The 16,043-nt window shown below is 39.2% G+C and overlaps 1 protein-coding gene across 2 annotated transcripts in view; it reads right to left on the bottom strand.

Moving 5' to 3' along the window:
• Nucleotides 1-16,043, bottom strand: part of LOC126378031 (ribosomal protein S6 kinase alpha-5-like) — a 131,679-nt gene that overhangs the window by 77,902 nt on the left and 37,734 nt on the right. For both annotated transcript variants that reach the window (XM_050026099.1, XM_050026101.1), the window contains exons 3-4: nucleotides 4,453-4,586; nucleotides 3,851-3,935 (exon numbers count right to left, since the gene is read on the bottom strand). In XM_050026099.1, the coding sequence (XP_049882056.1) occupies nucleotides 3,851-3,935; nucleotides 4,453-4,586 (219 nt within the window). The remainder of the gene's footprint in view (nucleotides 1-3,850; nucleotides 3,936-4,452; nucleotides 4,587-16,043) is intronic.

The following is a 16,043-nucleotide window of genomic DNA, read 5'->3' as shown; positions in this document are numbered from 1 at the left end:
TGTCACATTAACTTTATTGACAAATTAAACCGCAAATCTCATTAAATGTCAAATATGATAATGCGACAGGGTTCTAAAGTGGGTACATGGTATTACTCATGACTGTACATAGACTGTTTGAGATGCGTTTATCGTAAAGAACGATCTACTTCTCTTCTGTAAGTTTCGAGGTCAATCTTCTTCTATCGTGTGGGTTGTGAGAGTTGTGAGACCAACCCCATCAACCCTGGTGTCAGGGTTATTATTGAGCCGCCATAGGCCCCTGACATGACTCATGTAACGATTACGTACTTACATCAGTAAGTAGTAACCGGGACCAACGGCTTAACGTGCCTTCCGAAGCACGGATCATCTTCCTTTCGGACAATCAGGTGATCAGTCTGTAATGTCCTAATCAAACTAGGGATCACAAAATGTTTTTTTTTTGTGATTTGTCCCCACCGGGAATCGAATCCGGGACCTCCGGATCGTGAGCACATTGCTCAACCACTGGACCACAGAGGCCGTCAAATAATTGCGATGCACCCACTAAACAAATACCGTCGCAAACACATTAGTGACGATGATTACGTGACGTGTAGTGACGAGTTTTGATTACCACGCGCTCAGCGGTGAAGGAAAACATCGTGACGAAACCTACGTACCCAAGAAATGCATTCCGGACGTATGTGACCTAACCTGTGTTGGGCTGGTTTTCCCTTCACGGGTTGGAAGGGCGGACAGGCAGTCGCTTCTGTTAAAAACCGGACCTGTCAAACCTGCAGGTTAGGTAAGTGGACACCGCTAAAAACGGGATATAACGATGATCGATGACGAGTATAATGTCACGAATGAAGGTGGAGGAGGAAAAGACGAATTACCCCGGGATTATCCCAACTCCTACGAGTCCCGGTAACGCCCACGCGCGTGACCTTTGAGGTCTTATTTGTCCGGGTTAAGAGTGCGTAGCCCGGGAATCTGACACGCGCGTCCTCCCAGGGCCTTACCCTCTCGGAGGTCGAAGCTCTGAGGGTAACCTCCCGCGCGTGCCAACGGAGTACGCGATTCTATCAATATCATTATGTACTATTCACAAGATTACATTATAATAAAAAGACGCAATATAAAGAGATTTGTATAAGTTTTTTTTTTTAATATTGTGAACTTTACCACCGTTTTTTCTGTAAATAAATGATTGATTGATTGAAAGATAATAAGAAAATACACAAATAAGAAAGATAAATATGGTTTCTTATTGCTCGACGATATGGCTTACCACAGATGATACAACACAGTTGAAGCTCGGGTGAAGAGTGGGTACTCATCTTCTTTACGTGTGAGTTGTGAGGTGGAATACCAACTTCATCAACTCTGGTTTCAGGGTTAATATTGAGCCGCCAAAGGCCCTTGAGATACTCAAACGACTATGTACTTACATCAGTAAGTATTTACCGGGACCAACGGCTTAACGAGCCTTTAGAAGCACGGATCATCTTACTTTTGGACAATCAGGTGATCAGCCTGTAAAGTCTTAAACAAACTAGGGATCACGAATTGATTTTTGTGATATGTCCCCACCGGGTTTCGCACCTGGGACCTCCAGATCGCGAGCACTCAACCACTGGACCACGGAAGCCGTTGTTTATCCTTAAAACCTCTGTATATAGGTCATCGACTTTAATCAAAGGCTGTATGTCCCTGGTCGTGAACCCTAAGGTCTGTAACCTATTGCGTAAAATCCGCAGCCTTCGCAGTTAAGGGTATCGCTCTTTGAAGATATATTTTGGTTAAGAAATATTACTTGAAGTAATTTGGGTAGCGGGCCCTTTGAGAGGTCTGTTTCATTTTAGATGGAATTGAGGTTGGCGTGTTGCGGAAAAGTATCTTCCGCTTGGAAAAAGACAAGGGGCTTAAACTACCCACCCTATCCTGTTCGGAGAACGCATGATTTGCATCGTAGCGTCACGGGTTTGAATCTCGGTTCGGGCTCTAAATTGCTAAACTCGACTTCGTCAGTTTGAAGTCATGTTTGGATCATAAAATAATAGGTTAGTTTCCAACTAGTCGAGCGAGTTACTTTTTACTAAACGTCAAAACACGAAATGACAATGGAATTTGTATGTAAAAGCACACTCTGACGTCATACAAAACGTGATAAAATGTCGGACTTATTACGTTTTTCGTGTAAATAGAAAAAGAACATGTTTTTCGTTAGTTTTAGATCCGTCTTTATTTAGTAATCAAAATTTCATAATTTATCTTGAATCTAGTACAGTCATGAGCAATATCATGTACCCACTTTAGAACCCTGTCGCACTATCATATTTGACATTTAATAAGACTTACGGTTTAATTTGTCAAAAAAGATAATGTGACATGGTTTCAAAGTGTATAAATATAAGTACTCATGACCGTACACGACCCAATTGATATCACGTAGTTTTCAAATCGCTCGGTTAATGGCAATAGGCTTGCCTATTACATGGGACTTAAGCAGCTGGCGAGAATTGGTGAATCTATATACCTCTGCCTACCCCATCGGGGATACAGGCGTGATGCTATGGGGTGGCTTATTATAATGTAGTTTAGTTTGTTAGTGTAAGGTCCCTAATTATAATGTTGTAACGGTTTAGTATCTTCTTCTATCGTGTGGATTGTGAGGTGGATTACCAACCCCATCAACACTCGTGTCAGGGTTACTATTGAGCCGCCAAAGGCCCCTGACATGGCTCATGTAACGACTACTAACTTACACCAGTAAGTAGTAACCGGGACCAACGGCTTAACGTGCCTTCCGAAGCGCGGATCATCTTACTTTCGGAGAATCTGGTGATCAGCCTGTAATGTCCTAACCAAACTAGGGACCACAAAGTATTTTTTTTGTGATATGTCCCCACCGGGAATCGAACCCGGGACCTCCGGATCGTGAGCCCAACGCTCGAACCACTGGACCACGGAGGCCGTTTAGTAAGGTTTAGTATGATCTAGTTCGAATCGGCGCGCGTGTATGAAACGATTGATGAATGTGGAGGAAGCAAGAGAAGTGTGTCAGGAATAGTCAGGATCGAAGCAAATGGAATACCATAGTCGCTGCTTACACCGGTGGGAAATAGGTGTGAGTTTATGTATGTATGAATGTAAAGTAACATTTACACTGGTTTTCACTGATTAATTACTTGATTATGTTTCGCTAATATCCCACAACCGCATAGCACTATTAACTTTTAAGCGCAAAAAGTGAAACTGTGTCCGCGAGCCAAACTCAATTAAAGTCATCGGTCGACCTTTAAATGATGAATGAACATCTGATGATATCTTCGAACTCTCCCAAATCAAGTACCATGTAATGACGTCGTTCTACTCATTTATTTTGATAATTACTTTTGTATGAATACTAGCTACCAGTCTCGGCTTCGCGCAGTGTAGTATATTACGTGAGTATAAAGTTAATATATTTAAAAATAAAATATTTTCCATACAAACTTACACCTCTTATAATCAAATATTTTGTCCGGCCAAGTAGTTAATAAAAGCGGCAAATCTACAATGTCACGTCAAAAAAAAATCAAATACGTTTTAATTTCTTTAAATAATGAGTATTTTTACAATTGGTTCGTCCATTATAGGCGGCGATACGGCTCACCGCCTATCACGTTAGTCTTTAGTTCATCTTGCGATGGATGTACACGTACTACCCCATTTGGGATATATAGTCGTAAGCTTATTATTTTCTAGTTTGGAAACCCGACATCTTCGTACAACGTACTTCGATTCATTTTTCACATTTGTTTTACAATTTAGGCACTATGATGAAAAACGTGTGCTTATCAAGTAGTTTATTATAGAAAATTCTAGAAGTTTCTAGACTTACCGAGTATGAGGTGTAGTTTGGCATCAGTCTGAAACGCGTAGTGGAGTGTGACTAGGAAGGGGCACGCTCTAACCGCTTCCAGGACCTGTCGAAACGTCATAGATTCAGATTGCGTTGACCGGCAAAAGCGTGGTTAAATTACATAACACACATAAACAATACAATACAATACAAATACACTTTATTGCACCAAAAAAAAAAAAAAAGAAATAATTACAAAAAATCTCTTAACTAAGTACAAACAACACCAACAAACAACAACAACAACACACCAACAACAACAACAACACAACAACAACAACAACACAACAATCAAACAACCCAACAACAACTTAACAATCCTATATACGTCCCACTGCTGGGCACAGGCCTCCCCTCAATCAACCGGAGGGGGTAAGGAGCATACCACCTCCACCACAAGGAGCTCCACCACGCTGCTCTACTGCGGGTTGGTGGCTCTTAAATTAGTGATGATTATTTTAAACATAACGTGGTATTATAAGACAATACAATACAAGGACTAATGACTTCTAAAAATGCCTATTTCTAGAAATTACCACTTCTTAAAACGACTATTTCTCATAAAATAAAAACTATGTTACCTGTCTCTCGGTCCGCGTGTGTTCAGCAGTCTTCAGTTTCTGGACTATGGAGGCCTTCTTCAGTACTTTCATTGCATACAACTTGCCCTCGTCGACTCCACATCTTTTCCTAACTAAAAACACCTTGCCGTATGCTGTAACAAACAGAAATAAGGTTTACATTTGTGTACCTATAGGTTATTGAAACATTATATCAAGCTTCAGAGAGACTACGGTCGTCAAGCTTACGGTCACGAGTACTAATATGTATACACTTTGAAACCATGTCTTATTAACTTTTTTGACAAATTAAACTGTAAGTCTTACTGATTGTCAAATATGTTAGTGCGACAGGGTTCTAAAGTGAAAAAAAGACTGTACAATAAAACCATTTCGGATGGACAACACGATTCCGAGTATCTTGCATTCAACTCTCTCCTTGTAACTTCACCGCTCTACTTTTCGGCCAGGCCTTCGATGAAGCACGGGTACATGCATCGGGGGTACTACCACGTAGACGCCTCATTTTTGATTCGCATATAATTCATTCTGACTTTGTCACGTTAGTCTAACAGAAAGCTCGATGAGGTGTGGATTTAGCTGTCTTACGATGGACCTCTGACTATCCCATTGGGTTACAGTCGTGAGTTTATGTTATGTTAATTCGTTGTGTATACTAGCTGCCTGATTGGCTCATAAATACGTCGGAAGATCATGATAGTCGTAGCGATTGGTCGAAGATATTTATTTTTTATTTTATTTATTTATTAATTATTATTTCTATTAATTATAACTATAAGTTACCATACAGGCACATGCCCAAGGCGGTAACTTAGACAAATATAAATGGCTGAAAACCTGCGCTGGATCGTGCCATAGCAAGGTTCCATCACAGCACAAACTGAGCTATTTCCTTTTGCCCGTATTCATAATATACCTAGTTCTTAAAGAAAAATGAAAACTGTTATTGGCAATAATTTTGTTTTTATTCATATTTTTTTCTGTCATGGGAACAGCCTCTGAAGGCTACAAAAGATCGCGAGGAGTCTGTTATTAGAATGTAAAATATAAATAGATATATAGAAATCTGTTATTCGAGCCTTACATCCCAACAGGGGATAAAAGGATCAATAGAAGAGAAGAAGATATTTTTTGCTGTCGTCGGGGCGGCATCTCATATCTGACAAATAAGTCAAATGTGTTGACAGATCCCGCTGGTCTGTCATTAGGAGTCTAGGTGTTGTATCGTCGATGCGTACATCACATTGTTCATTGTTTGAATGGGAATGTAAAAAATGTATAGGTGCGTAAACGCAAGCTGCGAAGCTTCCGTTGTATGGCAGGTAAGATACTCGATACTAAATGGTTGAAAATTTTATGGTATGATGTAAAATAGATTTATAGAAAGTTGTTTAGCAGAGGTCGTTACGCTTTGTCTTAAATATTGGGTTAGTATAGACAGATCTTTGTTTATGAGATTATGAGACAAAAGTGGTAAGGTCATTGGTGTGTAGGTACAATATTATTATGTTACTATGGTAAAGCGGTAACAAATGTCAAATCAAAATAGTGCAAACATTTTGCAAGAAAGAATAATTAATTTAAGTAAAAATAAAATACTTCCGTGAAGTCCGTGATGGCCCTGTCCGAGGAATGCCTGACTTACATAGTATTATCACGGGTTCGAATCCCGGCTCGGGGTTTAAACCACTAAATTCGAGTTTATGAGTTTGAATTTATTTTGGACGGCAATAGACTCGGCCCCTGTTACGTAGGACTTAATCGTAGCCGGCGAGGAGTGTCTGTAGGTACTATACACCTCTATTCGTACCTACTCCTTCGGGGCTACAGGCGTGTTGCTATGTTATGTTATAAAATACTTCAATGCACACAAACAAGAAGCATTTTAGAGATACAAAATAAATATTACAGCTCAATCATCATCATCATCATTGGCCTTATACGTCTGTTTCAGACGATAAGATTAACAGCTCAATATATATACTCAATATTGTATTATATTCAACACATTATTATATTATATTCCGACAGCGTCCATCACAAGATGACACAATTTTGAAGACGATCGAGATTCCACGAGCGTGGTCGAGATATTTCTGGCCCGGCTGACCCTTGAAGGCCGTTGTTACAAAGAGACAACTCGTGTATTAAATTGGGCGAAATGACACACAAACATTTCTTGTTTTTCATATTGTGCGGCGGTGGCGGTATCTGTTTATGTGTTGTTGCGCAAATAAACATTAATACATACATAAACTCACGCATACTTACAATTGTATATACTACCACACAACTTTTACTGTTTACTGAATATTAATTTAGTAGTATAAAGCGAAGATTGGTGGTAGGGCTGGCAGAGGAAGACCTTAAAGGACGTACATTGACCAAATTGGAATGCCCTTAGAAAAGGGTTCGTGTATGAAAAGATTGAAATTGTGGAGGAAGCAAGAGAAGTGTGTCAGGACCAGTACCTCGGTGGGGAATAGGCGTGAGTTTATTATATAAAGATTTTTCAGTAGATAGCCCACAACAACTCTCCATCATGTTGGAAAGGACAGGATCCCTTTGTCGTATTTTACGATATTCCCGGGAAATAATATGGGGGGGGGGGGGGTATGTTTTTTATGCAATAAATACATTTGAATTTGAAGATAAGCAGCTGAACTTATATACATACGTACGTGGCTATATTCATATAATTTGCATAACAACATTTACAGAGTTCAAATATAACGCGTTGAGCGCTTTCGACGAATTAATTTACTTTATTTCTCATCCGGTACAAACACAGTAATTTTCGGCAAAATTTTGTTGGCTTTAATTAAAATGTTTTATTTGAGAAAAACATCTTTGTAACTAGTTAAATGAGTTTCTTTACATTAAAGGAATGTTTATTCGTTATTATTGGCAAGTGTTTATAGTATATATACATTTGTAAAATAGTATTCTTTAGTGGAATTCCGTTTATTTATTTTATACTACAATAATTTGTAAGTTAGTTATTTGGTTACATACGGATTCAAGAAGTATTAGTGAAATAGAAATACTCCACACACTAACTCACTACTACTCACTTATATTTCTATTTCTAGTGAAAACTAATAATAATATTAACAACAAGTATATTTCTTTTTTTATTTTGTCACCACTTACAATCGTCCCGAGGACCATAAGCAGGTCTGTTCCTTCATTTCATCAGTCGGGTAAGGAGTATATGGATTCATCACTCTTATCACTCCTTACTAGAAGCCAATCCTCTGTCGCACAATTGCACGATCTGGAATCCTACTCTGTTCCGATATATCTGTCTACCCCACCTGTCTACACCCCGGAGACTGCATATAAAAATCGAATTCTTACTGTCTCGCTTCCTCCTTAGCGATTTAAGGCCATTCAAGACTAAAGTAAGACCCAGAGGGGGTGAGGTCGGCGCCCGATACGAATTGGTGCGGGGCGCAGAGTTCTAAAACATAACATAAGCTCACGGCTATATCCCAATTGTAAAGCTGCAGTGGCAGTGGGCAGGACACATAGCGAGGAGAACCGATGGCCGATGGGGCGGAAAGGTTCTAGAACGGCGACCACGTGTCGGACGACGCTCAGTGGGTAGGCCCGCTACAAGGTGGACCGACAATCTGGTGAAGGTCGCGGGAAGCCGCTGGATGCGGGCAGCGCAGGATTGATCGTCGTGGAGAACCTTGGGGGAGGCCTATGCCCAGCAGTGGGTGTCGTACGGCTGATGATATCCCAATTGGAGTAATCAGAGAGAACTATGTACCCACACCTCTCTGTTAGACCACCGCGATAGTAGGTCTATACGTAATAGTTTATTTTATCTATGCCAATGGGATATAACCCACACGATAAGATGACACCTGATGAGTGAATCAGGTAAGCACCGGATATATCCAGTTACAACCTGAACTTGTGGCTACCAGCCGTTTCCTAAGCCCCGTCTCACAATCAGAGTAAGCTAAATTGTGCGTTAAATGAGCAGAGATAGAAATCATATTGCAATTAAGCGATCACTGCAACTTGTCTTTATGAATTAATTGGTTTAACGATGTAAGAGGGAATTATATTTATTAAGCTGATGTGTTTATAATGAAATATCTTTTTAATGTATGTTTAAGTGCCCTGTTGTTACAATTTTATAATTATAGCATACATATTATGTATGTCGAGTTTTATAAACTAAGTCGACATGTGAAATAATATTTACCTTACGCATGTCAGGTAGAGGTTCCAAGGGTTGAAAATAAAACGTAAGAAATCGCATCACTAAGGTAGGTGTCCCAAACATGTTACCCCAACAAAAACATAGATAGTGGTTCTGCCTACCCCTAAAGGGACTAAGGGTGTGAGTCTGTCTATAAGTAATAAATGAAGAGCAATAACGAAGCAGGATGAAAGATCAGTTGAATATGGACGTGGTTATTGATTTTCTGCGCCAAGGCCGAATGGTTATTCCTTTAACGTAAATTATTAATTCAGACTGATTGACTTCGTAAATGGTAAATAACTTTTCTTTCTCTCTTCCTGACTTTCTAATTTCTTTTCTTTCTAACTTGATGGACCATAATATCTATGGGCGATGGGCTGACCACTTCTCACAATACATTCATATCCAGATTAGGTTCAGATTGGTATCAAGAGTTAATACGATCTACTCTGAACCGACGTGCGTGTATGAAGCCATTGATGAATGTGGAGGAAGCAAGAGAAGTGTGTCAGGATTGAAGCAAATGGTATTCTGTAGTCTCTGCTTACCCCGGTGGGAAATAGGCGTGAGTTTATGTATGTGTATGTATGTAGTATCAACGTGGCTGCAAGTTGTATTCTAACCCTATTAGGGTATTAGGGATTATGGGAGTGAATTTATGTATATAAGTATGCATTTCACTTTGGGTACAGTCATGAGCAATATAATGCACCTACTTTAGGACTCTGTCGCACTAACATATTTGACATTTAGTGAGACTTATAGTTCAATTTGTCAAAAAAGTTAATGTGACATGGTACCAAAGTGTATACGTGTACGTGTGAGCGAGATACAACGGCTTACGGCCATTTAAGACTAAAGTAAGACCCAGAAGGGGTGAGGTATCGGCGCCCGATACGTAACGGTGCGGGCGGGGAGTTGTCGTTCTATACGTAGTATTATTCTTTATTGTAATCTGCCAGACCTGTCAAATCTTCAGGTTAGGTAAGCGGACCCTGTGAAAAACGGGATGCTAGGGAGATGATGATTCTATGCTGTCGGTCCTGGTTAAGTCTGTGATAGTCTGAGATCTTCACGTGTGACTCCAGGAAAGATTAGCCACTATTATCTCACAACGTATTTCCAACAGAACACTTGAGGTGTGGGGACTTAATTACTTAGTACCGTTTACCCCAATTGGGATGTAGTCGTGAGCTAATGTTACGTAATTTCCAATATGTCTTCCAGATAGGCCAAAATTATAAATTGAAACTCGATAAAATACATTTCTGTTTCACTGACATTTAATTAAGAGTCAACCTAGTTAAACTACAATTAATGGCTGTAATTACTACTTCTCTTTGGACCACAGATCATAGAAACAAGGGAGATATGCAGCACTAAATTACACGAGTGCGCATGTCGCCTGTTAACTCACGTCGGCGTGTGAAGCGGCCGCACCAAGACATTTCTGGTAACACCGCTACATTGATTTACCCGCAGTTCATGTAGTAACACAAGCGCTAGTTGTGGTTGCTTGATACTAAAGAAGCAATGAATGACATGGAAAGTTTTACAATACGATCGTTGACTCATATAATATTTCATCAGCTATGCTCCCGCGGCATCTCTATGATAAGAACTCTGTGCTTCGAACGAAATCGACTCTTGCAAATCAATACCTTTATGGCAGTTGTACATTTTCGAGCGAGTGCTCTCGTCAAGTCTCACCGAGACCTCCTGCCTGATAGGCCTGTTTGCGATTTTGGCGAGAGCTGCCATTCACACTCTCGCGCTCACGATTATTTCGGGTGCCATTTTCTGGAGATTTCGGGTGCGCCGACCGATCTAGGTCGTATCTGCATTCGGTTCAATGCTTCAGTGTTTTTCTCCGAATCAATGCTCCCCGTATCGAAATCTGGTACCATGTTTATGCGTTTCAGGTACTTGATTCTTCAAAAACATAATGTAGACAGTTTTCACTAACACAGTTGGATCGAACATTATAGGCGGCGATACTGCTGACCACCTATCACGTTGGTCTAATAGAAAGCTCGGTGACGCGTGGGTATTTAGTGTGTACCTCTGACTACCCCAATTGGGATACAGTCGTGAGCTTATGTTATGTGGTTATAGAAACAATGGGGGATTGTCAGTAGATACTAATGTTATAATACCGCATAAAACTGCAAAGTACTGAGATTGCACGTGTAAAGCATTACATAAGGCGCAGTAATAGTCGACTACTTCTAAGTTGGTTAACTGGCCAATTTTGGATGGTAATGTTTGATTATGAAAGAAAAGTGATTCATAGACCGCCTACTCCGGCCGCGTTTCTTTTAAAAAGTACGAGGGAAAATACCTACGTAGATTAAAACACATTTGAAAATATCAACTCAACACTAATATTCTAAATGTGAAAGGAACTCTTGTACTTCTGTTATCTTTTCACGCATAAACTGCAGAATGGAGACTGTCTGAACATTGGATAGCTTTTATCCCGGACTTCACCCTTAAGGGGATAAAAAGGAGATGGAAAAAAGTCGCAGGCGGAAAAGTAACTACCAATATAATTTGCACAATATTAGGTAGGTCATAGCGACAACGACGAAAGTGTATTAAATTATTATCTACTGCGAGAGAAAATCGTTAAATAAATTAAAAGATTTTCTAAATTATGAAGTTTCAACAGCGACTATTATTCACTGACTAGTCGGCTTTCCTGACTAGTCGGCTTTCCCGACTAGTCGCTTCATCTCTAATATTTAACCTGATACGTATGTGGTTCAATAATATCTTCTTCTATTGTGTGGTTTGTGAGATCGATTACCAACTTCATAAATGAATTTGTTTTAGAATTCATGTTTGGATCATAAATGATTATCACGTGTTCAGCTGCGAAGGAAAACATCGTGAGGAAACCCACATTCCCGAGAAATGCATTTTCGGAGGTATGTGACCTGACCTGTATTGGGCTGGTTTTCCTTTCGCGGGTTGGAAGATCAGACAGGCAGTCGCTTCTGTAAAAAACCGGACCTGTCAAATCTTCAGGTTAGGTAAGCGGACCTTGTAAAAAACGGGATAATGGTGGGGGGGATGATGACTTGTAAAGGTACAATGAACCTAGTCAGCTCTGTGTGACCTGAGTACGCCAGTCTATGTCCTCTCTAGGACGGTCATTGACCTTCGGAAATGTTCGGCAAAGATCGTATTGTGTCGGCTTTTTATTTTTAGATAAATAATTAAACATCACCTTGGAAAACAAAGAGTTTGAAGTATTACAAAGATGTTACAAAATGAGGCGTATTTCTTTTCGGAAACGTTGCCAAAGTGATTTTGTTTTAAAGAACGGGGGGTTAAAATGGCCACATCGAAGCAATTCATCTAAGAAAGCAATATTGCAATTTGACATTTGCGCATATAAAAGTAAGTGCGCAATGCAAACAAATGTCAAATAGCAATATTGCTAGCCTGTTACACTCGTCGACTTTCCAGGCTACGTTCACCAAAAACAACATAGATGGCGTACAGCTTCTAATTTCTTCTGCCAACCCCCTTAATTGTCATGGTATTTTGTGATATTACCGTTCATCGCTTTACCTGACTTTTTAAAATAGCAATATTTTTATTCTTTATTAGAAAAACAACTTACTCAATATAGCTGCTGTTCCGAATGTTCTGCATAAAAGCAATTCAGTCTTGCTTAAAATGTTCTACCTACCTCTAAAGGCTCGAAGCGTGAAGATAGAACATATTTATTGTTTATTTATTTCAAGCCACGTGTAATGATTTCACAGAAGTCGACTAATGGTAGTATAATTTGGCATGATAAGCAAATTGAAGGCACATAATTGAAGCCAAATTAACACTTTTGTGAAGTTAGACACCCCCTATTCAGGTTTCTAGGTCCATTTACTGTAAGCATAAGCGTACATCGAGATACCATTTTATCAACACCTTTTCGGCTCGAGTTCACAAAAACATAGTCTTAAATGTATTTTTTTTGTTTCATACATACATAAACAGCCTATAATACGTCCCACTTCTGGGCACAGGCCTCCTCTCAATCAACCGGAGGGGGTATGGAGCATACTCCTCCACGCTGCTCCAATGCGGGTTGGTGGAAGTGTTTATTTATTTATTTTATTTATTTAGATAGGTATACCAACAGTACACATATTATAAAGTTATAGAATGCAAGTCTTAAATAAGTTTTTGTATATGAGCTCCAATTACAGGTACTTACACACAGCATTCATAATTACAACAACAAAACGTATATATCTAGGTGTGTGTTTTTACGGCCAATACCCGGGACGGCTTAACGTACCCTCCGAGCACGGAATCATCTTACTTTTTCGGACAATCAGGTGATTCAAGCCTGAAAAGTCCTTACCAAACAAAGGACAGTCTCACAAAGTGATTTCGACAATGTCCCCATCGGGAATCGAACCCGGACCTCCAGATCGTGAGCTTAACGCTTTAACCACTAGACCACGGATGCTGTCATTTTTTTTGTTTCAAATAGCACTAATTAAACGTACCTATTTCCAGAAATTGCTGGTACTCGAAAATGCATAATCGCTTCTGTAAAAAGCCGGACCTGTCAATTCTTCAGGTTATGTGCTTACCTATCCTGAAGATTTGACAGGTCCGGTCCGCTTGGACCCTGTGAGAAATCGGGATAATGCTAGGGGGATGAGTGCTATTTGAAATAATAATTTACGTATCAGACTGTGTCTGTTCACATACTCGAGTCGAAAAGGTGTTGATAAAATGCTAATCTGCAATTTGTGGGTTCGTTGCCCTGAGCTAAATAAAACAATGCGAGTAATTTGCGACAGGTAGACATGATGCGATCGGATTACATAATATGCGAATAATATATTTGTTTGCATAATAAATTAAAATGCAGAAAAAAAAACGAAACCTGGGAGCTAGATGTCTTTGGACAAGCATAAGTATGTGCAATAAAAATCTTTATCTTTAAATATTTTCATCTTCTTCTATCGTGTGGATTGTGAGGTGAATTACCAACCTCATCAACCCTGGCGTCAGGGTTATTATTGAGCCACCAAAGGCCCCTGACATGGCTCATGTAACGACTACTTACTTACATCAGTAAGTAGTAACCGGGACCAACGACTTGACAAAAAAAAAATATTAATATTTTCATTATATTGTAAAGACTATAATAATAATAAAATAGTTGGTAATGGTAAAATGTTTTAGTTTATTATTTAAGGCAATCATATACATTGCCTGCCACCAGGTCGCAGATAACCTATCTCTGTAAACCATTAGATAAAATTGCAGTGGCTACCCAACCTGTCGCCCAGGGAGTCATGACCCCCATGACTCCCCCCCTGGACGCCCATGCACTGGCGAGCATGCATCATGCATAAAGACTTTGATGAGAGTGGAAGAAGCGAAAGTGTGTCAGGATCCTAGTTGAAGTGGAATTCCATGGTCTCTGCCTACCCTAACGGGAAATAGGCGTGATGTTTATGTATGTATGTATTTACAAAACTAAAAGCCCAATCCCGCCTGGCGGCTAAATAATAAAACAACACTGACGCACTTATTGAAGAACATAAATAATACAGTCTGATTAAGAATACGTACTAAACAAAAATAGTACAGTCTGTAACATTAGTCCGTCCTTTCACCCCAATAAGTGGGTAAATGTTCTTCGTCGACCTCGTGGTGAGGGCACAGCCCTAGTCGTCTGAACTTGAGGGTCGCAGGGACAGAATATGACCTTGACCTCGAGACTGTCTGTTAGGCCTAGGTTGAAATGAGCTAAAAATTCGTCGCTAATGTCACCGTAATGTTAACGTATCTGAATTTTTAGGCGAATCTGATTTGTATCTTCTACATAGTATAAAACAAAGTCACTTTTTCTGTCCCTATATCCCTATGTACGCTTAAATCTTTAAAACTACGCAACGGGTTTTGATGCGGTTTTTTTTTAATAGATAGAGTGATTCAAGAGGAATGTTTATATGTATAATAACATCCATTAAATAGTGGAGAAATACTGTTATTTTTGAGGTTTTTAATGTGATGTCGTAAATAGTTTTTGCCTCAGTATTGCACCCGAGCGAAACCGGGGCGGGTCGCTAGTTGTCAATAAGACACAAATTATTTTAGCAAAATATATCCTATCCTTTCCAGCCGTATTCGGCCATGGCGACGAGTCTCCAATCTAGGAACGCCTAAGATGCGCAAAATACGAAAAAGAAAAACATTGCAAAATAAATATTTATAAAATATTTCAGCAAAATATTGCAGATACGTCAGTTAGCGAAATCAGCCACGATATAACGCCGTCTTATTAAGTCGTAAAACCGAATCATCAGCACTAATTTAAGAGCCACGCTCTTGTCGGTATAGCAAAAAGGTGGTTACGTGGTTTTGACTGTAAGAAGACGATAATATAACATAATTATAGCACATTGTTAGTTTAGCTAACGTTGAAATGACATGACGACGTGTAATAAATAAGCCCAAATCTCATAGAGCATATTTTATTTTATTTATTTATTATTATTAAGCCTTAAGTAACACTGGTATAAATGCAATGTCCTGCAAAACTTCATAAGCAATTTGACTGCAGGATCAGAGTCTCACTAAGACATGGTGAAATTACAAAAATTAAGAAATAGGTACCTTCTAAATTAAATCTAATAAATATTTTTTTAACTTATTTTTAAACATTTCTGGCTCATGTTTAATGTTCTCAGGCAAACTGTTGATGAGATAAGGTATGCGCTTACTTAGTGTTCTATGCCCATAACAATTGTACACTCTCCTATATATATCCAAGAATAGTTATATTACAGAATAGTTCGATAATTTTGGTAAGGCTATTCTTGGCTAAAGGCCTCGTATCCAGATCATAAACACTTAATTTAAATAGAACGCATTTTTATATGTGCATTTTTTTAGCCCGCCTGATCCCATCACTATTCTTAGCCAGCAGTGCATACAGGTATTAAGCGCCTGGTTACGCTCGACCTCTTTCTATAAATAGAGTTTGCAATTGAGTGATCTTTGGTCCGGCTTTATGCGAAATATATGCGCTTCCTTCTTTATAGAGTGTATGTATTTCCTGACACATATTGATTATCAATGCAATGGATGAACTTCTGACTACCCCAAAATCCCCTTATCGTCGTCCCGTTTCTCACAGAGTCCGCTTACCTAACCTAAACCTTTGACAGGTCCGGTTTTTACAGAAGCGAGTGCCTGTCTGATGTTCCAACTCAAATACTTTAAAAAGACATACACAAAAACACAGTCATAGAAAAAACGATTGAACATACAATGAGGAAAAAATTAATAAAAATAATACAGATTTAAACCATATATTTTTTTAAAAAAACCT

The sequence above is a fragment of the Pectinophora gossypiella genome, chromosome 25 (assembly GCF_024362695.1).
Source record: "Pectinophora gossypiella chromosome 25, ilPecGoss1.1, whole genome shotgun sequence".
Lineage (NCBI taxonomy): Eukaryota > Metazoa > Arthropoda > Insecta > Lepidoptera > Gelechiidae > Pectinophora > Pectinophora gossypiella.
This window is presented reverse-complemented; position numbering and strand designations above follow the sequence as displayed.